Source organism: Coloeus monedula (assembly GCF_965178545.1).
Source record: "Coloeus monedula genome assembly, chromosome: 8".
Taxonomy (NCBI): Eukaryota; Metazoa; Chordata; class Aves; order Passeriformes; family Corvidae; genus Coloeus; species Coloeus monedula.
The window spans coordinates 17,087,971-17,102,523 of record NC_138788.1 but is presented as its reverse complement, the minus strand read 5'-3'; the positions used below and the strand labels follow the sequence as shown (position 1 = coordinate 17,102,523).

Genomic DNA, 14,553 nt, shown 5'->3' with positions numbered 1-14,553 from the left:
CAAGTCTCAAAATACAAACCCTCTGAGATACAGGGAGCAAAGGGGCGGGGGGCTGGTTCATAAGAAAACTTCTAAGCATTACTGTAGCATAAATAATATGGCATCTTTCACCTCAAATAGCCTAACACTTCATAAAGTGATATGAGCTTCACTAGTTGCTGAAACACAGCTATTTCTGAAGTGGAACCTGATCTCTTTCTCTTTTTTACTTTTTTTTTTTTTTTTCTTTTAAACCAGCAGACACCAGTGTTTTAAGGTGGAGAGTGAAGGATAGAGTATACAACCAATCGTAAATATAAATCTAGGAAGGCTTTGCAAAACAGAAAGAACAAGCAAAATCTACTTTTATTAATAACATGCATCCTGGTGTCTCATAAACTTGTGTCCTAAATTTATAAATGCAGTTCATCTATAAGAGATACAGGCAACTGAAATAAGATTTTGTCCTCTTTCTTTCAGCAATACTCTCTCACAGGCCTTTGGTAAGAGATGCTCTGGTTCCTCTCCTCTCTTCGTTCAGTTTAATATCCAAGTCCCGGAGCTGGCTGAGGAACCCCGAATTTGGGCAGATGTTTCTGTGAGCACTCACTGTCTTTAGAGCATCCACAAGTGTCATGTTCTCATGAATCATTAAAAAGGCAAGCACTAAAGTTGCCGAGCGGCTCACTCCCATGGCACAATGAACGAACACCTTACCTGCAGAAACAAAAAGGCACAGCAAGGTGAGTGTGCTTTAGCATTTCTAAAGTGGAAAAGACAAAGGAGGAAAAAAAAATACTAGAAACAAGTTTAAAAAGCAATGGTGACATTTAGTGGACCCTCATGCTTTCAGGAAGATCACCTCTCAGGCAAGGTGGTATTTCAAACTGACCTCCTGCATCTAATTTAGGCCTAAGATTAAAATAGTTGAACTTTTCTGTGGAAGGAGAAGCTTTCTGTGACTAAACTTGTTAGTATAGTTTTCTGTGGAAAAAAACAAGTTTTGGCAGAAAAATTTGGCCCAGCCCTGACTGTGATCACTGGCAAGTCCCACAAACTCTGTGGGATAGTCTGCCTGTAAAAATGGAGTCGTAATTTACTGTATCTCAGCAGCCCAGTGTGAGCTGTAACTGAGGATTTAATAAAGCACTCCAGTGAAAGCAGCAGATCCTGCAGCCAGTCAGAGTCAGAGCAAACTCTGGAACAAATGGAAATTATGATAACTAGGCCATAATCCAAACTCTGCTGACAAAAATTCAGCAGGCTGCGGGTCAGTCTCGTAGTTTTCGACTTAGTTCATTAACTTCTCCTGCTTCTCAGTCTTAATAGACAGGCTGAATAAAGCTCCAATTCTGTGAAGTACTTAAGCGTGTGAAGCATTCAAGCCAGCACCGAAGTGCCACTGCTCCCACAGGGAGCTGGAGCAGGAAGCAGAGCAGGATCCCCAGCTGGAGCCCCCGTCTGTGTGCAAGGGGTGGGAGGGACATGTGGAAGCACACAGATCCTGCTGATTCCTACAGGATGGGCCCATGGGGCAGCATCTGCAGTGCCATAATCTCTGCCCTTCCCTCTACACTCTGGTTGCAGAGCTTGCCCTTCTTTCCACCATGCTGGGCTGCAGGCATCCAGTCTTCCCCAGCTCCTGGGGACCTGGCACAGCCACCTTCCCTGCAGCACATGGCATAGGCACCCTTCTCCATCCTCTGCTCAGTGGTTCTACGTGTGCTGCCTTGAACCATATGCTGATTCTGAGCTCTGTTGGTGCCTGTTACTGCAAGGAAAAGTCATTTGGCTTGTGTTGAAGCTTCCTCCCAAAGCTTATCTTTGCTTTTCTCTTACCTCCTGAAGAGTTTAAGGCCGTGCCTATGAAATTGGCAGCATCATAGAAGAAGATACTTAAATCAAAGGAAGGATCATCAAATGCTTCTACTCCATAGTACTCTATTTGCAGATCTGCATAATATTTGGCTCCCGTGTTGATGCTATATGGTCCATCTGCTGCATTAAGGATATGAGTAATGTTGAGGCTTTGAAGTGTAGTTTTGCTCCTAGCAGCCCACCTGTTGAAAGACATGAAGGGCACATTGGCAACGCTCCTAGCATTCTGAAAAAATAGCATGGTTTAAAGTTAGTGCCTGCTCCCACTATGGAAGGATGCAGGAACTGCATCCTGCTTACAGAGGAGCAAATTTCGAGAAGCACATAGTGCTTTGTGCATGAAAAATGTGATATGGGGGTGTGGAGAGCAGTGGGAGCACTAACTTGCCAGTGGGATACTGTCAGTTAAGCAAATGCCTCCCAGCAGTTAATCCCTGAGAACATGGTTTACTGTATGAAGTAGTCAAGATTTTCCTTTAAATATTTGTTTAAGAAGTTCTAGAGCTAATCTCTCATTGATAGTGTGCCTGGTCTCAAGACTGAGAACTCACACAGATGCAGCAACACCTTGTTCCTGGTTTGGACATGAAGTGGATGCATTGTGTTCACCAGCTAGGTGAACCCCACTTCCCACCATAAATTGGGACTATAGGTATTCCACAGAATTCTGAACCTTAACTGATATATTCATGAGGAAGAGGAGCTGGGAAAATGAGCTAATGATAATCTGCAGCAGTCAAATTGGAAGGAAATAGGAATAAATATTATTGGTCACAAGAATAAGGTATTTGCATGAAAATTCCTGTTTGATATTTTCAGTTTTATCTTCTTTGAAAGAAAGCATGTTTTTGGAATGCCAAGATCACTGTTGTACAATTCATTTGAGCCTTCCTCCTTCTGGCTCTTAATCTTGCTACCCCTATTTGACTGTGAGGGCTACTGGCATCTTGTCTCCCGCCTTAGAGCACAGCTTCCAGGCCACATAATGCATCTCAGAATTGACAGCAATTTGGCATAGGTTGTTTGAGGACTTTAGTCTATAATACAAATAATTTTTACCCTGCCAAATCCATGGTGGCTCAAAGAATATAAAAAACAAAGTCAGACACACTGTAAGTCACCATTTTGCATGCCTTGTTTTTCCTGACATCCAAGCTCTTTACATCACCAGTTTTGGAAGCCTGTATCACAAAAACATTCCTGAAGACCCAGAAGCTGCTCCCCAGTGTACCACAACTTTTCCTCCTCCTCTTAGGGACTGATAACAGCTTAACAATAGAACCATATGTTCTTACGCATCTCCCAGGTAGATATTTGGCCAGACTTGGTCCACATGATTATCAGACCCTCCTCTGAGCCACAGGAGTCGCTGGAGATCTGATAGTGCTGGCGTTTCATAGGAAGTGCTGCTAGTCAGAGATGAAGAGTCTCTGGTGTGAGGCATCTTGCTGCTCCCTTGCATGCACTCAGGCTGTATCAGAGACAGCTTTTCTGAAATGAATGAGAGGAAATTTTCATACAGAAATACTACTCCCTAGAAAGTAGACCTGTTCATTACCCTCCAAATAGGATTACATTATTAGAACTAGTGTGTGCAGCAGGGCCTGCAGGTGTTGCTAAAAGCATCCAGAGAACCAGACTGACTCAGGGGTAGGACTCTACAGGCATGTAATTTCTCCCCTGAGAAAGCAGTATAAGATAATGTGATTTAATTTCTTGTCAAGTAACGCCATTGGTAAAGAACATCTGCACCACCAGAATGCAGACTGGATGAACCTTGTAGGCACAGGTATAATTTCTCTTTTTGTTGATGAGCTACCGGAGTATTTGTGTACACTTGATTCTGATTAGTTAAAATTCTTGAAGCTTTTGAAAGACTGCATCATTAAACTGACTTATACTTACAAAGCTTCTAGGGCCAAGGTGGAAATCTTAGGATGTGTATGTGAGAGACATCTGTATGTTGTATGTGTACACACATATAAAAGGTGTGTGCATACAATTTTCTTTCATTTATAGTGACGTATTTAAACACACGTATACGCATATGTACACGTATACATAGGAATGGATTTTCACATGCATATATAAACATATATATGCATGTATGTCTGTATGTATAGAAAGAGAAGTTCAGAGGATCTGAACTAGTTTTTTCTCTCTCAGCTGAATATCCCTGGACACTTAGCTATACTGGTATTCTTGTGCCTGTCTGTCTCAGTCTCTCCTCTGGGAGCTGTTCCACTTTGTATAAATAATATGATAGCTACTTTCCTCCAGAGAGGGGCCATTTCTCTTGTCTGAGGGGCAGGGTACCTACCCAGGATGTGAGAAAAAAAGAGTATTTTCTAAATTATAGAGCTAAAAGTTCTGGCATTGTTGTCCTGCTGAGAATCCCATCTAGGGCTCCCTCACAGGTCTGTGAGATCATAGACCTGTGAACCCTCACAAATCATGCTGTGGAACAGGGGCAGCCCTTTCACAATGCTGTTTGCTGGTTTAGACCCAGGAAGCCCAGGCCAGCTGGTTCAGCTGGAAGCAGAGCTCAGTCAAGAGCAAGAGTGTGAAGATATTCAAGCAGTCCCTTCTCTGAGACTTTAGGAGCATTTCTTCTGCCTGGATCTTATTATCTTGAATTGCTGTTCTTGTCTCCTGAAAATATTGATGAGCTTTGTCTGGTTGCTTGCTCTTACTAGAGCCATAATCAATGTGGAAGGCACACTAGAACTCTTCCCAAAGTAGGGTAAATGGTGTTTATTCTGATATGGCATCAGCTTTCAGTCTAATGCCTGAATGCCTAAATCTAAAGTTTGGGTTTATTTTCTCAGCAATTTTAGAAAACAAGTGCAGATGGGACCTTCGGAAGTCATCTGGTCTCTCCCCTGCCCCACAGCAGCAGCAGCCAGATAGATGTTGCTCCTAAAACAACAACTTTGTCCATGTACATTATTTTTAACAGTATTGGCTGATTTGGGGAATAAGGAGAAAAGAAGGGAGAATATATTTTTGCCTTTGGAAGAAGTGGAGATGATGTGAGGCATATTACTGAACATACATGTATATATGTCTGTGACCTCAGTCCAAATTTGCTTCCTTTGCCCTTTCCTCCCTCCTCCTTCCCACAAATGTTAAATGCAGTTACAGCTTTTTGTATGTTCCAAAAAGAAAGAGGTCTCCCTAGGGTAACTACTTAATAAGCAATATATGAAAAGCACAATAAAAGTGATGGGAGACATAGGAAAAAAAAAAAGACTGGTTTTACTTTTAATGATGGAATAAAAGAACTGCAGGGAAATAGAGAGGAATATAGAGATAAAAGCCTACAAATTTTTCAGGGCAGATAATTAAGATCAAGAGCTTTGGTAAAGGAGTATGTTGTGCAACCCGAGCACAGATTAGCATGAAGAATAGCACAGAAACAGATACTGTGCATTGCCCTACAAGTTTTACTGCCTTGTGAAAGTCATGCACTGTGCTCAAGAGCTATTGCCAGCATCTTCATGATGACCTGTTTGTACTTTCACTGACACAGAACGTTTAGCTGAAGCAGTAAAAGGAAATAAAGAAGATAATACAGCTTCTACATCAGGAGATTCTTAAGACCACAGGCTCATTTTTGAGGAGTGTGGCTGACTTTGAGTTGCTGCAAATGCTTAAGGGCTGAAGTTGTAGAGCAGATGGATACCAAACTTTCACTTCTCCTAGCCCCTGCTGCTTTAAACTTCTGTTGTAGCCTCTCAGTTAGTTACAGTAATGGAGATAATGAGCAAAGAGAATTAGACTGTGAGGCCTTTTGTTCAAGACCTGACTTTGAGGAGGTTCTCCAATAATTGAGTCATTTTGGTGCCAGTGACACTTCGCAGGTGATTCTGGCCTTCGAAGCCAGGGAGATGCTTTGCAACACAGCTCCCTTTCATAGAGCAATCCTCTTTCCAAAAAGTGTGCCAACATTGTCTTATTGAAGTGACTAATGCCCGACAAGTGAGCTCCTTGTATCAACACAAGCATAGCTCCTCCCAAGAACACCCTCCTGCCTGCACTGCACTGGCCTTGAAATTGGATTGCTCTGCTCTGGTAAGCTTGGAAATAGCTATAGCAGATGATTGGACTAATGAGGAAAGCAATATGAATTTTTTAATTGAAGGCCAGGGACTTTGGTGAAGATTTTCCCCCACCCTCTACTTTAAGATACTGCAGAGGTAGCAAAGGTGCTGCGACTGATTACATTTCTCTAAGCTTCTCCCTCTGGGTGGCTCCCAGACGCTGCTCTGGTTGGAAACAGTCAGTGACTGTAGGAGAGCACGAATCCCTCTACCTGAGAGAAAAAAATTCTGTCTTACAAGGTCACTAACATTTTCTGCAGAGATCTAGACCATGCAAGTTGGATGGGATTAATTTTCTTTTAAACTGTAGCCATCTCATTAGATTCTTTCTTTCTATCTTTCTCTTCTATTTTTTTTTCTGCTTAAAAGTAAAACAACAGAAGCAAACAAAAAATTCTACCTATAGGAGACTTTTGATGCCGGACAGAGATTTTAAGGGCAATCCACAAAATACAAGGTAGTGCACAAGCTTTAAAACTGTCTTGTCATTCTGCATCAGTTCCCAGACACCTGGGGCACTGGGGTACACCCCAAATGGCCAGGGCCTGCTTGGTTCCCTGTCTGGGCTGTGGAGCCTGGGTTTGCCCAGTGGTCCAGGAGTTGCCCTGGAGGCCCAGGCTGGAGGTGGCCGTAGGTGGCACTGCCTGGCTGCAGGGAGCACCCAGGAAGTCCTGTGGGTGACTCCATGCTGTTTGCATGCAGCTGGGTGCAGCTGCTGAGGAACCCAGTCATGTCAGAACCTTGTCTACAACAACCTAGTGGAGCTTTGTATCTCCCTAGTATTGTCCAGCCACTTGAATACTACAGTCTGCAAAGCTTTTTGGTTTGTTGGTTTGGGGCTTTTTTCCCTTCCTTTCTCTGTGGTGGAAACAATTGCCATTTCCTATTGACCATCTCTCTGGCAAAAATAAAAAGAAAAGAAAAAAGCCCACACAAACCCCCAGTGACGAATTGGCTAAAGCATTTAACTGATTTGTGTTGCATTTGCAGATTCCTGTGAAAAAAAAACCCAGCAAAGTTTTGTGGGTAAAAACACAAACACTCCAATATTGTAGATAAGAAATAGTTAATTTTGTTATTTCAAAAAGAATTACTATTTCCATTTTTCTATTCAGTCACTTTGTTTTGGAATTTGTTCTCCTGCATTGCATAAAATATTTTAAAACATTAAAACAAAATGAAATGGCTTGTTCCTGGTTGAGAAAAACATGTTTTATTTAACTAAAAATGAACACAGACTGAGTAGCCACCTATTTGTCTAGCCCTAATTTCCACTTCTGTAACAGGGCCTCCTGCCATTTTGCCATGGTTGTTCCCTTGTCTCCTCAAGACCAAACTGGGCTATACAGAGATTAAATGAATGTCTGGAGTCCCAAGAGGAGTCTGGCAGGGCATTAGTTGGACCCCAATCACCTTTCCTCTTTCTGTGTTGCTAGCACCCTCCTAGCTGGCACAGCTCTGCCTGTGGTTATGCTGATAGCCTGGATGGGGACAGATGTCTTTCAATAACAAGTCCTTATATGAGATTATTGAGAGCCTCAGGCACAGCAGGACCTGTGGTTACTACAATAGCACAAACACTACCTAACAATAACATGATACAGAAAGATCCTGCAGCCAAATATCCTAAATTCTCTGAATCAAAAACCTGAAAAACTAAATGGTTCAAAATTCCAAAGCATGGGGTCAGACTATAATTCATGTGGAAGGGAAAAAATAAAAAAGCATCTTCTTGATGCATTTGAAAATGGTGTCTACTCTGTTTTTTCTTCTCTTTTCTCTCAGCAAGCATCTCTGCACTCATCTTTTACACTCCTTGCTCTTTTCTCTCAGGTAGTGTGTAACACTATGGCTCTTTGTCCTCCTGATGGAAAAGTCCAGATGGAAAGAAGTGTGGTTCACAAGGAAACGATCATGTTAGTGGAATTAATCTTTTAGATACTGTAATGTGAAATATGATCTTCCTTTTTGTTAAGAAGACCCAGTCTGTGTCTCTACTTTGGTCAGAATCTGATGCTAAGAGAACCCAGGAGTCTCTTGAGGTAGAGCTGAAAACTTTGTGTGCAGAAACAGGCACATTTAAAAGCAATAGCAAAGTTAAAACAGCCAGATGGGAACCTAGCAGGCAACTGAGAGGGGAACTCTCTGTTTTCCTTGCAAGCCTACAGGGGCTTGTTTGCAGGAATTAGAATCTCTCACCAGCAGTTCACTGCAGCTCTAATACCAAGTGGTATTGAAAATGAGAAGCAGGTTATGGCTGATGGTTTAAATGAGGCACCTATGGGAATTTAGAAATGAGATCCTGGACTTGTCTTGGTGTAGACTGTGCACATGGCAGAGCAATATTGCTTTCTTGGCTGACTGCATCATGTATTATGGCCTTTTATTTTGCCCACAGTCAAACAGCAGGGAATAGTAGAAGTTCATTGCTCCAGCTCACTGTTCAAACTCTGATCTGCCTCACCAGAGGCAGTGCCCCTGAATAATGGAAAGCAGAATCGGTCCCTCAGCCTCAGTGCGGGTATATGTTCAATGCAGCACTGTATAAATGCTATTGCCATTATTTTGGAGTGAAGAGAAAAGCAGAATGTACAATTAAAGCTCTGTTTGGTTCAGTTTTTAAGAGAATTTACTGCCTGGGAAAGATGCCAGATCAAGGGCTCTGGAAAACACAGCCCGCCCTTTAACCACAGTGTCAGGAAAGAGCAGGAGAAGCCCTCCAAGCCTCCATGGCTTCCCCCTCAGCCCAGCCCAGCTCAGATTTCAGATGCCCCTCACCCTACACTGGCAACCGTGTTTTACAGGGTGGGAGAAGATCCGAGTCTTCCCACCTCTTCACCGCGTGGTCTCTCTCCTGACATCTCCATTCACGTCCGGCCTTGTACATTTATGATGGGGCCCTCTCACTTTTCCTAACTGAGCTGGAAGGTACCAACTTCTGCTTGCAAGGCGCCTGAGCTGGGCTGGAAAGCTAAAGGCTCCCTCCTCTGTGAGCCCTCCTGCTCCTGTGCAGGGCTGCCCATGATGCTGGAGGGGCAGCTGCTGCTGCTCCCCCCAGGACTTTCTTCCATCCGGGCACGGCAGGAATGCACAAGGCCATTTCAGTAGTGGGAGCAATCACAGGGCAGGGCAGGTGAGAGCAATCAGCCTTAGGCAAGGTTTGGATAGCCAGGAGAGCTCCTGGTGGTGAGGCAGGTCCCAGGTGAAGTGGGAAGACAAGGGGGTGCATGGCCAGACACAGGTGTGCAGGTGGAGATGGAGCCCGAGCATCTCAGCTCAGAGGGGCCCCTGAGTGAGGCGGGGAGCCCGAGTGAGGCCTGCCACCACTTGTTCTCACACAGTGCCTTCCAGCAGCCCCGTCCCAGGTCACACAGCCACGGTTGTCCTTGGACAAGGCAAGCCCCCCAGGAGGGGTAGAGATTGCTGAGCTCCTCAGTGGGATGAACTTCACCTGTGCCTTGCTGTTTTTTGGGGAGAGGGTGCTACCCTACAGAAGTGCTCCTGGAGAGCATTTCCTCTTCTTTGCAGTGTAATGGATCTGCACATATTTTCCCAAAACTCTTGTCATTCCAAGGGGGAGAACCTTTGTGTTGCCCCCCTCCCACCTCCCCCAACCCTCGTATTTGAGAGTCATGCAGCCTAGGAAGAAGCTTGCCCACGCATGGGGCTAAAGCTGCAGGAAAGGAAGGCTTAAAAATGAAGGTGCTGGTTGGAAAAACGGACAGTCCTGCTTGCAGTGACAGGTCATGGCTGTGGCACACCGACAGCTTTTACATCTGCAGCTTTCAGATTCAAAAGAGATAAAAAAGAAGTATTACCTTAGCAGCTGGCATCTCTGAGCTATGCAATGCACCATCCCCAGCAAGACAGCGCTGCCCTCCACAGGCTCCTAGTACAATTTCCGACTGTCTGTGAGTATCTGTCGAGCCTAGGATGATGCTCTTTCCCCTTTATTTCTCCTCTGGGGCACTCCTGTCCCACACAGCTAGGAATTCAAGCCTCACAAAACTACTGATTTTTTGATGCATCTCAACTGTGCTCATGCTTCTCCCTGAATTAAAATTCTCTAGTCCTGCTGCCAGCAGCCATAACTGTGCTGTATGCTGTAATCAGGGGAGCACACAATCACCATGCAGCTAACTGCTTCTAATAGTAGAAACTTCACTCTAATCTTTTATAATGCCAGTAATGAAGCAGAGAGGCTGTGGCTTGTGAAGAGCTTAGACAGAAAGCTTTCTTGGGCAGCTCATGCCCTGAGGGCAGAGAAGCTGCAGCTGCACTGAGAGCAAGAAAAACAAAATGACCTTGATATTGATAACAGTTCAGTGAGCACTGTCACAGCCAGTGCTGTGCCAAGACTTCATTGGTGTCACAGGCTGTTGATAGGTGTAAGTTATGGGCAGTTCTGATAAAAATGGTGTCAAAGAGGCCAGGCTGAGAGAGGGATATGGGGAAATTATTTGTCTTGCAAGATCCAGGAAAGACAAACAAGGATGTTAATATATTGCTATTAAAAGGGGCTCCAAAGCACTTGCACTTCGGCAGGCAGTATGGATTTGTGTGACTGTGGATTAAAGGGGTTTTTTTTCTTCTCCTTGTTTTACTCCTCAAATGATTTTTATCTGACTGCTGCTGTCAATACAAAATTGACAATGCTGTCAAGTTTGCAAGATTTCAGGATATTTGAAGGCATGACAAAGGGGTTTTGATATTCCTCAGTCGTTTGGCAGGGGTAGCTTTGAGCTGTCTGTTTCTCCCTGCACTTTTAACATAACCAGTGAAGTGCTCTCCTTGCTTTGCCTTGCTTGAAAGGGTACATACAAAAAAGGCACGTTTTTCTAAGGCTGACAAAGCTGTACAAATTCTTTGCTGTGGAATCAAGAGCAAACTTCAAAACTCTACAGTGGAAGATCTATTTTGGCACTTGAGTTTTTCAGGCATATCACAGAGATTTCCAGCGACATTCTCAGCTCTGTTAGGGCAGAGTGGAATGTTTTTTCTTTAGATTTTTTTTTTTTAACTGCTGATTTTAAAATCATTATTTGATTTTGATTAAGTCATCTTTTAAGAAGAGTGATTGTATGTCACAAAGGAGTTGACCACTAATGAGCACATGAGAATAACTAAAAGAAGATATTAAGACATACAACTGGGATTTCCTGTCATTTGCAAACTTTTTGATTGTGTGTGATGAGTATTTGCTCCTAATTTCCTACCTTAAATTTGAGGAAATAAAACTGTGAGTGGTTTTCCTGTTGCAGCACCCTGGTATCAGGGTGCCAGGTAAATCAGAGTGAAGTAGGAAGTGCCTCGTCAGGGGCTGTGGGCAAAGCAGCGTGTGCAGCTGCCTCTTCGGGCTGTGAGGGATGAGGAGTCAAAGGCAGGGGGGACATGCTGCTGCTCCATGGAACGCCCAGTGATGCCTAGGTTTTAACTTTTATATTTTCCTGATTCTGTACTGCTTAGAGTGTAACTCTGAGGTTTCTTGTATCTTGCTAATTTCTACTCACTTGTGCTAGGTAGACATAACAAAGCCTCTCCGGGCCGGCTCTCTAAGGTCACTCAGACCATCCTAGGCCCAAAAAGTATAATCCAAAGAGCTTCTAAGGGGGGCAAGCAGAGGGAAATTACATCATTGAACTGAAGCTTTAATTGGAGAATTAACCCTGATATGCAAATGGACCAAACCTATAAAGGTGTGAAGAACTCGTGACCTGTCATCCATCTTGGGCTCCATTTTGGCAATAGCCTGTGGCTCCCAGGGTGTACCTTGGAAGGCCTTTCAAATAAATACCTATTTTATTCTTTTACTCCTGTCCAGTCTCTGTTTCTGGGAGGCCTCTTAAGGCATCACCAGTCCCAGGGTCACTGGGAAGGAGTTTCCCTGCCTGGCCCTGCTGCGAAGTCTCTGCGAGAAGCAGGCAGCATGGTGCTGCCCAGCTCCTGAGACTGAGGCTATGCGAGTCTTGCAGGTGGTCAGGCAGGGCAGAAACAAGGGTTGTTATGTGCCAGCAAGTTTTTGGAAGGTATCTTCACTTTATCTTGCCAGGCTTTATGCTGTTGTTTTTCTGCTTGTGGTTTGTGCTGTGGCTCGGTGTGGACTGTAGATGGATGCCAAGGCAGGTAGGTAGGGTGATGGAGGGGAGAAGAGCCTCCAGCAAAGCAGCAGCCTCAGGGCTCCCGAGGGAGAGCTGAGCACAGGTAGAAGGGAGGAGTTCGTCCTTGCTGGAGGTTGTGCCTGCTGCAGGTGGTTTACAACAGGCAGTTTGGGAACACATCACAAACGTAATGGTCCATTTTCCCAAAGCAAGCCTCAGTGCCTCCAGCACAGGCTTGGGAAGGCTGTCCCCTGCTTGAGAAAGTTGCTGTGCGCAGGAATGCATTAAGGACAGCGGGATTCTCAGGTACAATGGCAGTGGGAGCCACCTGTGAGCTATAAATAGCACTAACATCCTTTTCTCCAGTGCCTGGCATCCCAAGCAGTCATTTTTGTGGGTGCTAGTGAAAATGAACAAAGCTTTGAAGAGCTTTTATTTATGCTCTCTTTGCAGGCTGTAAATTTTCTTAGTGAGTAGTTTTTCTTACTGGCTCTGAATTTTGCATTTATTTTAAGGGAAAATACTGGCATTTTTTTCTTTTTGATTTCTTTTTTAGTTATCATATATAATTTTCATATTTTTACCTCAACTATGTCAGAAGAGCTATTGTGGCAGGAGAGTTGGGATCACAAGTGTTCATTTTCAAACAACCTCTCTGTGATTGCAGGAAAAGGGGAAAAAACGCAGGAGCCTAAATTCAGTCTTAGATAAATCTTATATGTGTTTTTAACAAAATAATGAAAATGTTTTGGTTTAGAATTAAACAAACAATACAAGGTGTTTGGGCAGGTTTTTCGGTGTTTACATTGAGACATCAGACAGAAATAGTTGTTGCAGTAAAAGCTTTACATGTCCATCAGACAAGATCTTCCTGTGGTTTGATAGGAAACAAAGGTGGCTTTGTTAAGGAGCTATGAAGACCCGAGAGCAACACTGGCATAAAGGAGCCTTTTCAAAATATCTAGGGTTCACTTGATGAAGTCTTGTGATAACATGACAAAGTCTCACCTGTTATGCAACTCTCCTTTGGTCTTCATAGCCAGTAGCTGAGGGCCTTCAGGAAACACAAGGTCTACAAAACAGACATTTCGCTCTGGGATAACCAAAGAACCCCTGCTACAAGATCAACTAGTAGAGCTGGAAGAATCAGTCTAGCTTTTAAATATACAAGAGGGGGTGTATTTTTTTGCAATTATGCCAACTACAGATTAGACTGTTTTACTGACAATCCTTACCTTACGCCAGCGGGCAGCACCGCTGCCAGTAAAACGCTGTGATTTTTCCTGCTGCCACAAGATGGCAGGAAAAAACAATGTTGGGTGATTTAAAAATACGCAGCGATGGGCATTGCAGGACGCAATTACACTCCTGACCGGCATTTAAAGGGAGCACTTACAAGAAACTGCATATGTTGGACGGAAGAAAAATGTGAAATGTACGGAATAAATTAGATTGGTATTGACCTGGGTGTATACATCGAAAGATCTACACCGTATCCTTTCCCATGCAGGTTTTCTGTATAAGAAAAGCCTGTGACAGTGCCTATTTTTTCCTGTACACTGTGCAGTTTGGCCTGGTTTTGTTCTGCTGGCAAAATCTATTGTACAAACCAGTCTAAGACATAATGCACTCACATAAAGTAAAAAGCAGGGTGATTATTTTAGTCTTTTATAGCATATTTTCCAAATATGTTTCTCTTCCCATTCCCTGTTCCTCCAGCCACAGTAGAAAAAGAGCCAAGCTAGAGGACACATCCACTGCTCTGGCTTTCAGAAGCAGTGGGAGACTTGAGGGACAGCAGCTGGGCAGGAGAGTCAAATCAGTGTCCCTCCTGCTGTTCTCCTGGGAAAACTGACTCTTCGTGCAATGGGTGTCACTGGAGCTGCTGGGGCTTTGGAATAGGGCTGGGATGAAGGAGTCTGTGCTGTTCATGCTCTCTCCCCAACTGCTTTCACATCATATACTTTTCTTAAATCAACCCTCTACAAGAATAGAAATGGGGTTGGAAAGTACAACCAGACTGGCTAGGGGCTTTGAGTTATCCAAAGGCATTCCTCCTCAGTGGCCAGTGTGGTGGTTCCCCTGCACTCTTCTAACACATCAAAGAAAGCTGTGGAAAACCACAGAAATTGTTGTGTGTCAATGGCAGTTACCAGGAGCTCATTAACTGGTATTAGTTAATTCTGAATGGCAGCACTGCGCAGATGCAGCAGGTTCTGGCCCTGCCACGCTGCTGCTCCCCAGCAGGGCCTAGCCCAGCCCAGCCCAGCCCAGCCTGGCCTTCCCTCACTGAGGCATTGAGGACGTTCATCAGTAGCCTTTGCAGTTTATCTGCTGAGGGGACAAAGCTCACGCTCATGGCAGCTGTGCTGGCCCGTGGCAGTGGCCTCCCCAGATCCTCCTCCAGCACCAGCCTGCTCCTCACCCCATCCAGCCTTCCTCTTCACCCCATCCAGTCTGCTCCTCACCTATCCACTCAGCTTTCTTTTTCACCC

At 44.3% G+C, this 14,553-nt stretch overlaps 1 protein-coding gene across 1 annotated transcript in view; it reads right to left on the bottom strand.

The window, feature by feature from the left end:
* Positions 1-327: 327 nt before the first annotated feature.
* Positions 328-14,553, bottom strand: part of LOC309575521 (dual specificity protein phosphatase 13B-like) — a gene marked incomplete at its 5' end in the record, with an annotated part of 28,129 nt that continues 13,903 nt past the window's right edge. The window contains 3 exons of the mRNA XM_082286002.1: positions 328-696; positions 1,819-2,039; positions 3,153-3,348. Of these exons, the coding sequence (XP_082142128.1) occupies positions 470-696; positions 1,819-2,039; positions 3,153-3,348 (644 nt within the window). The 3' untranslated portion in view covers positions 328-469. The remainder of the gene's footprint in view (positions 697-1,818; positions 2,040-3,152; positions 3,349-14,553) is intronic.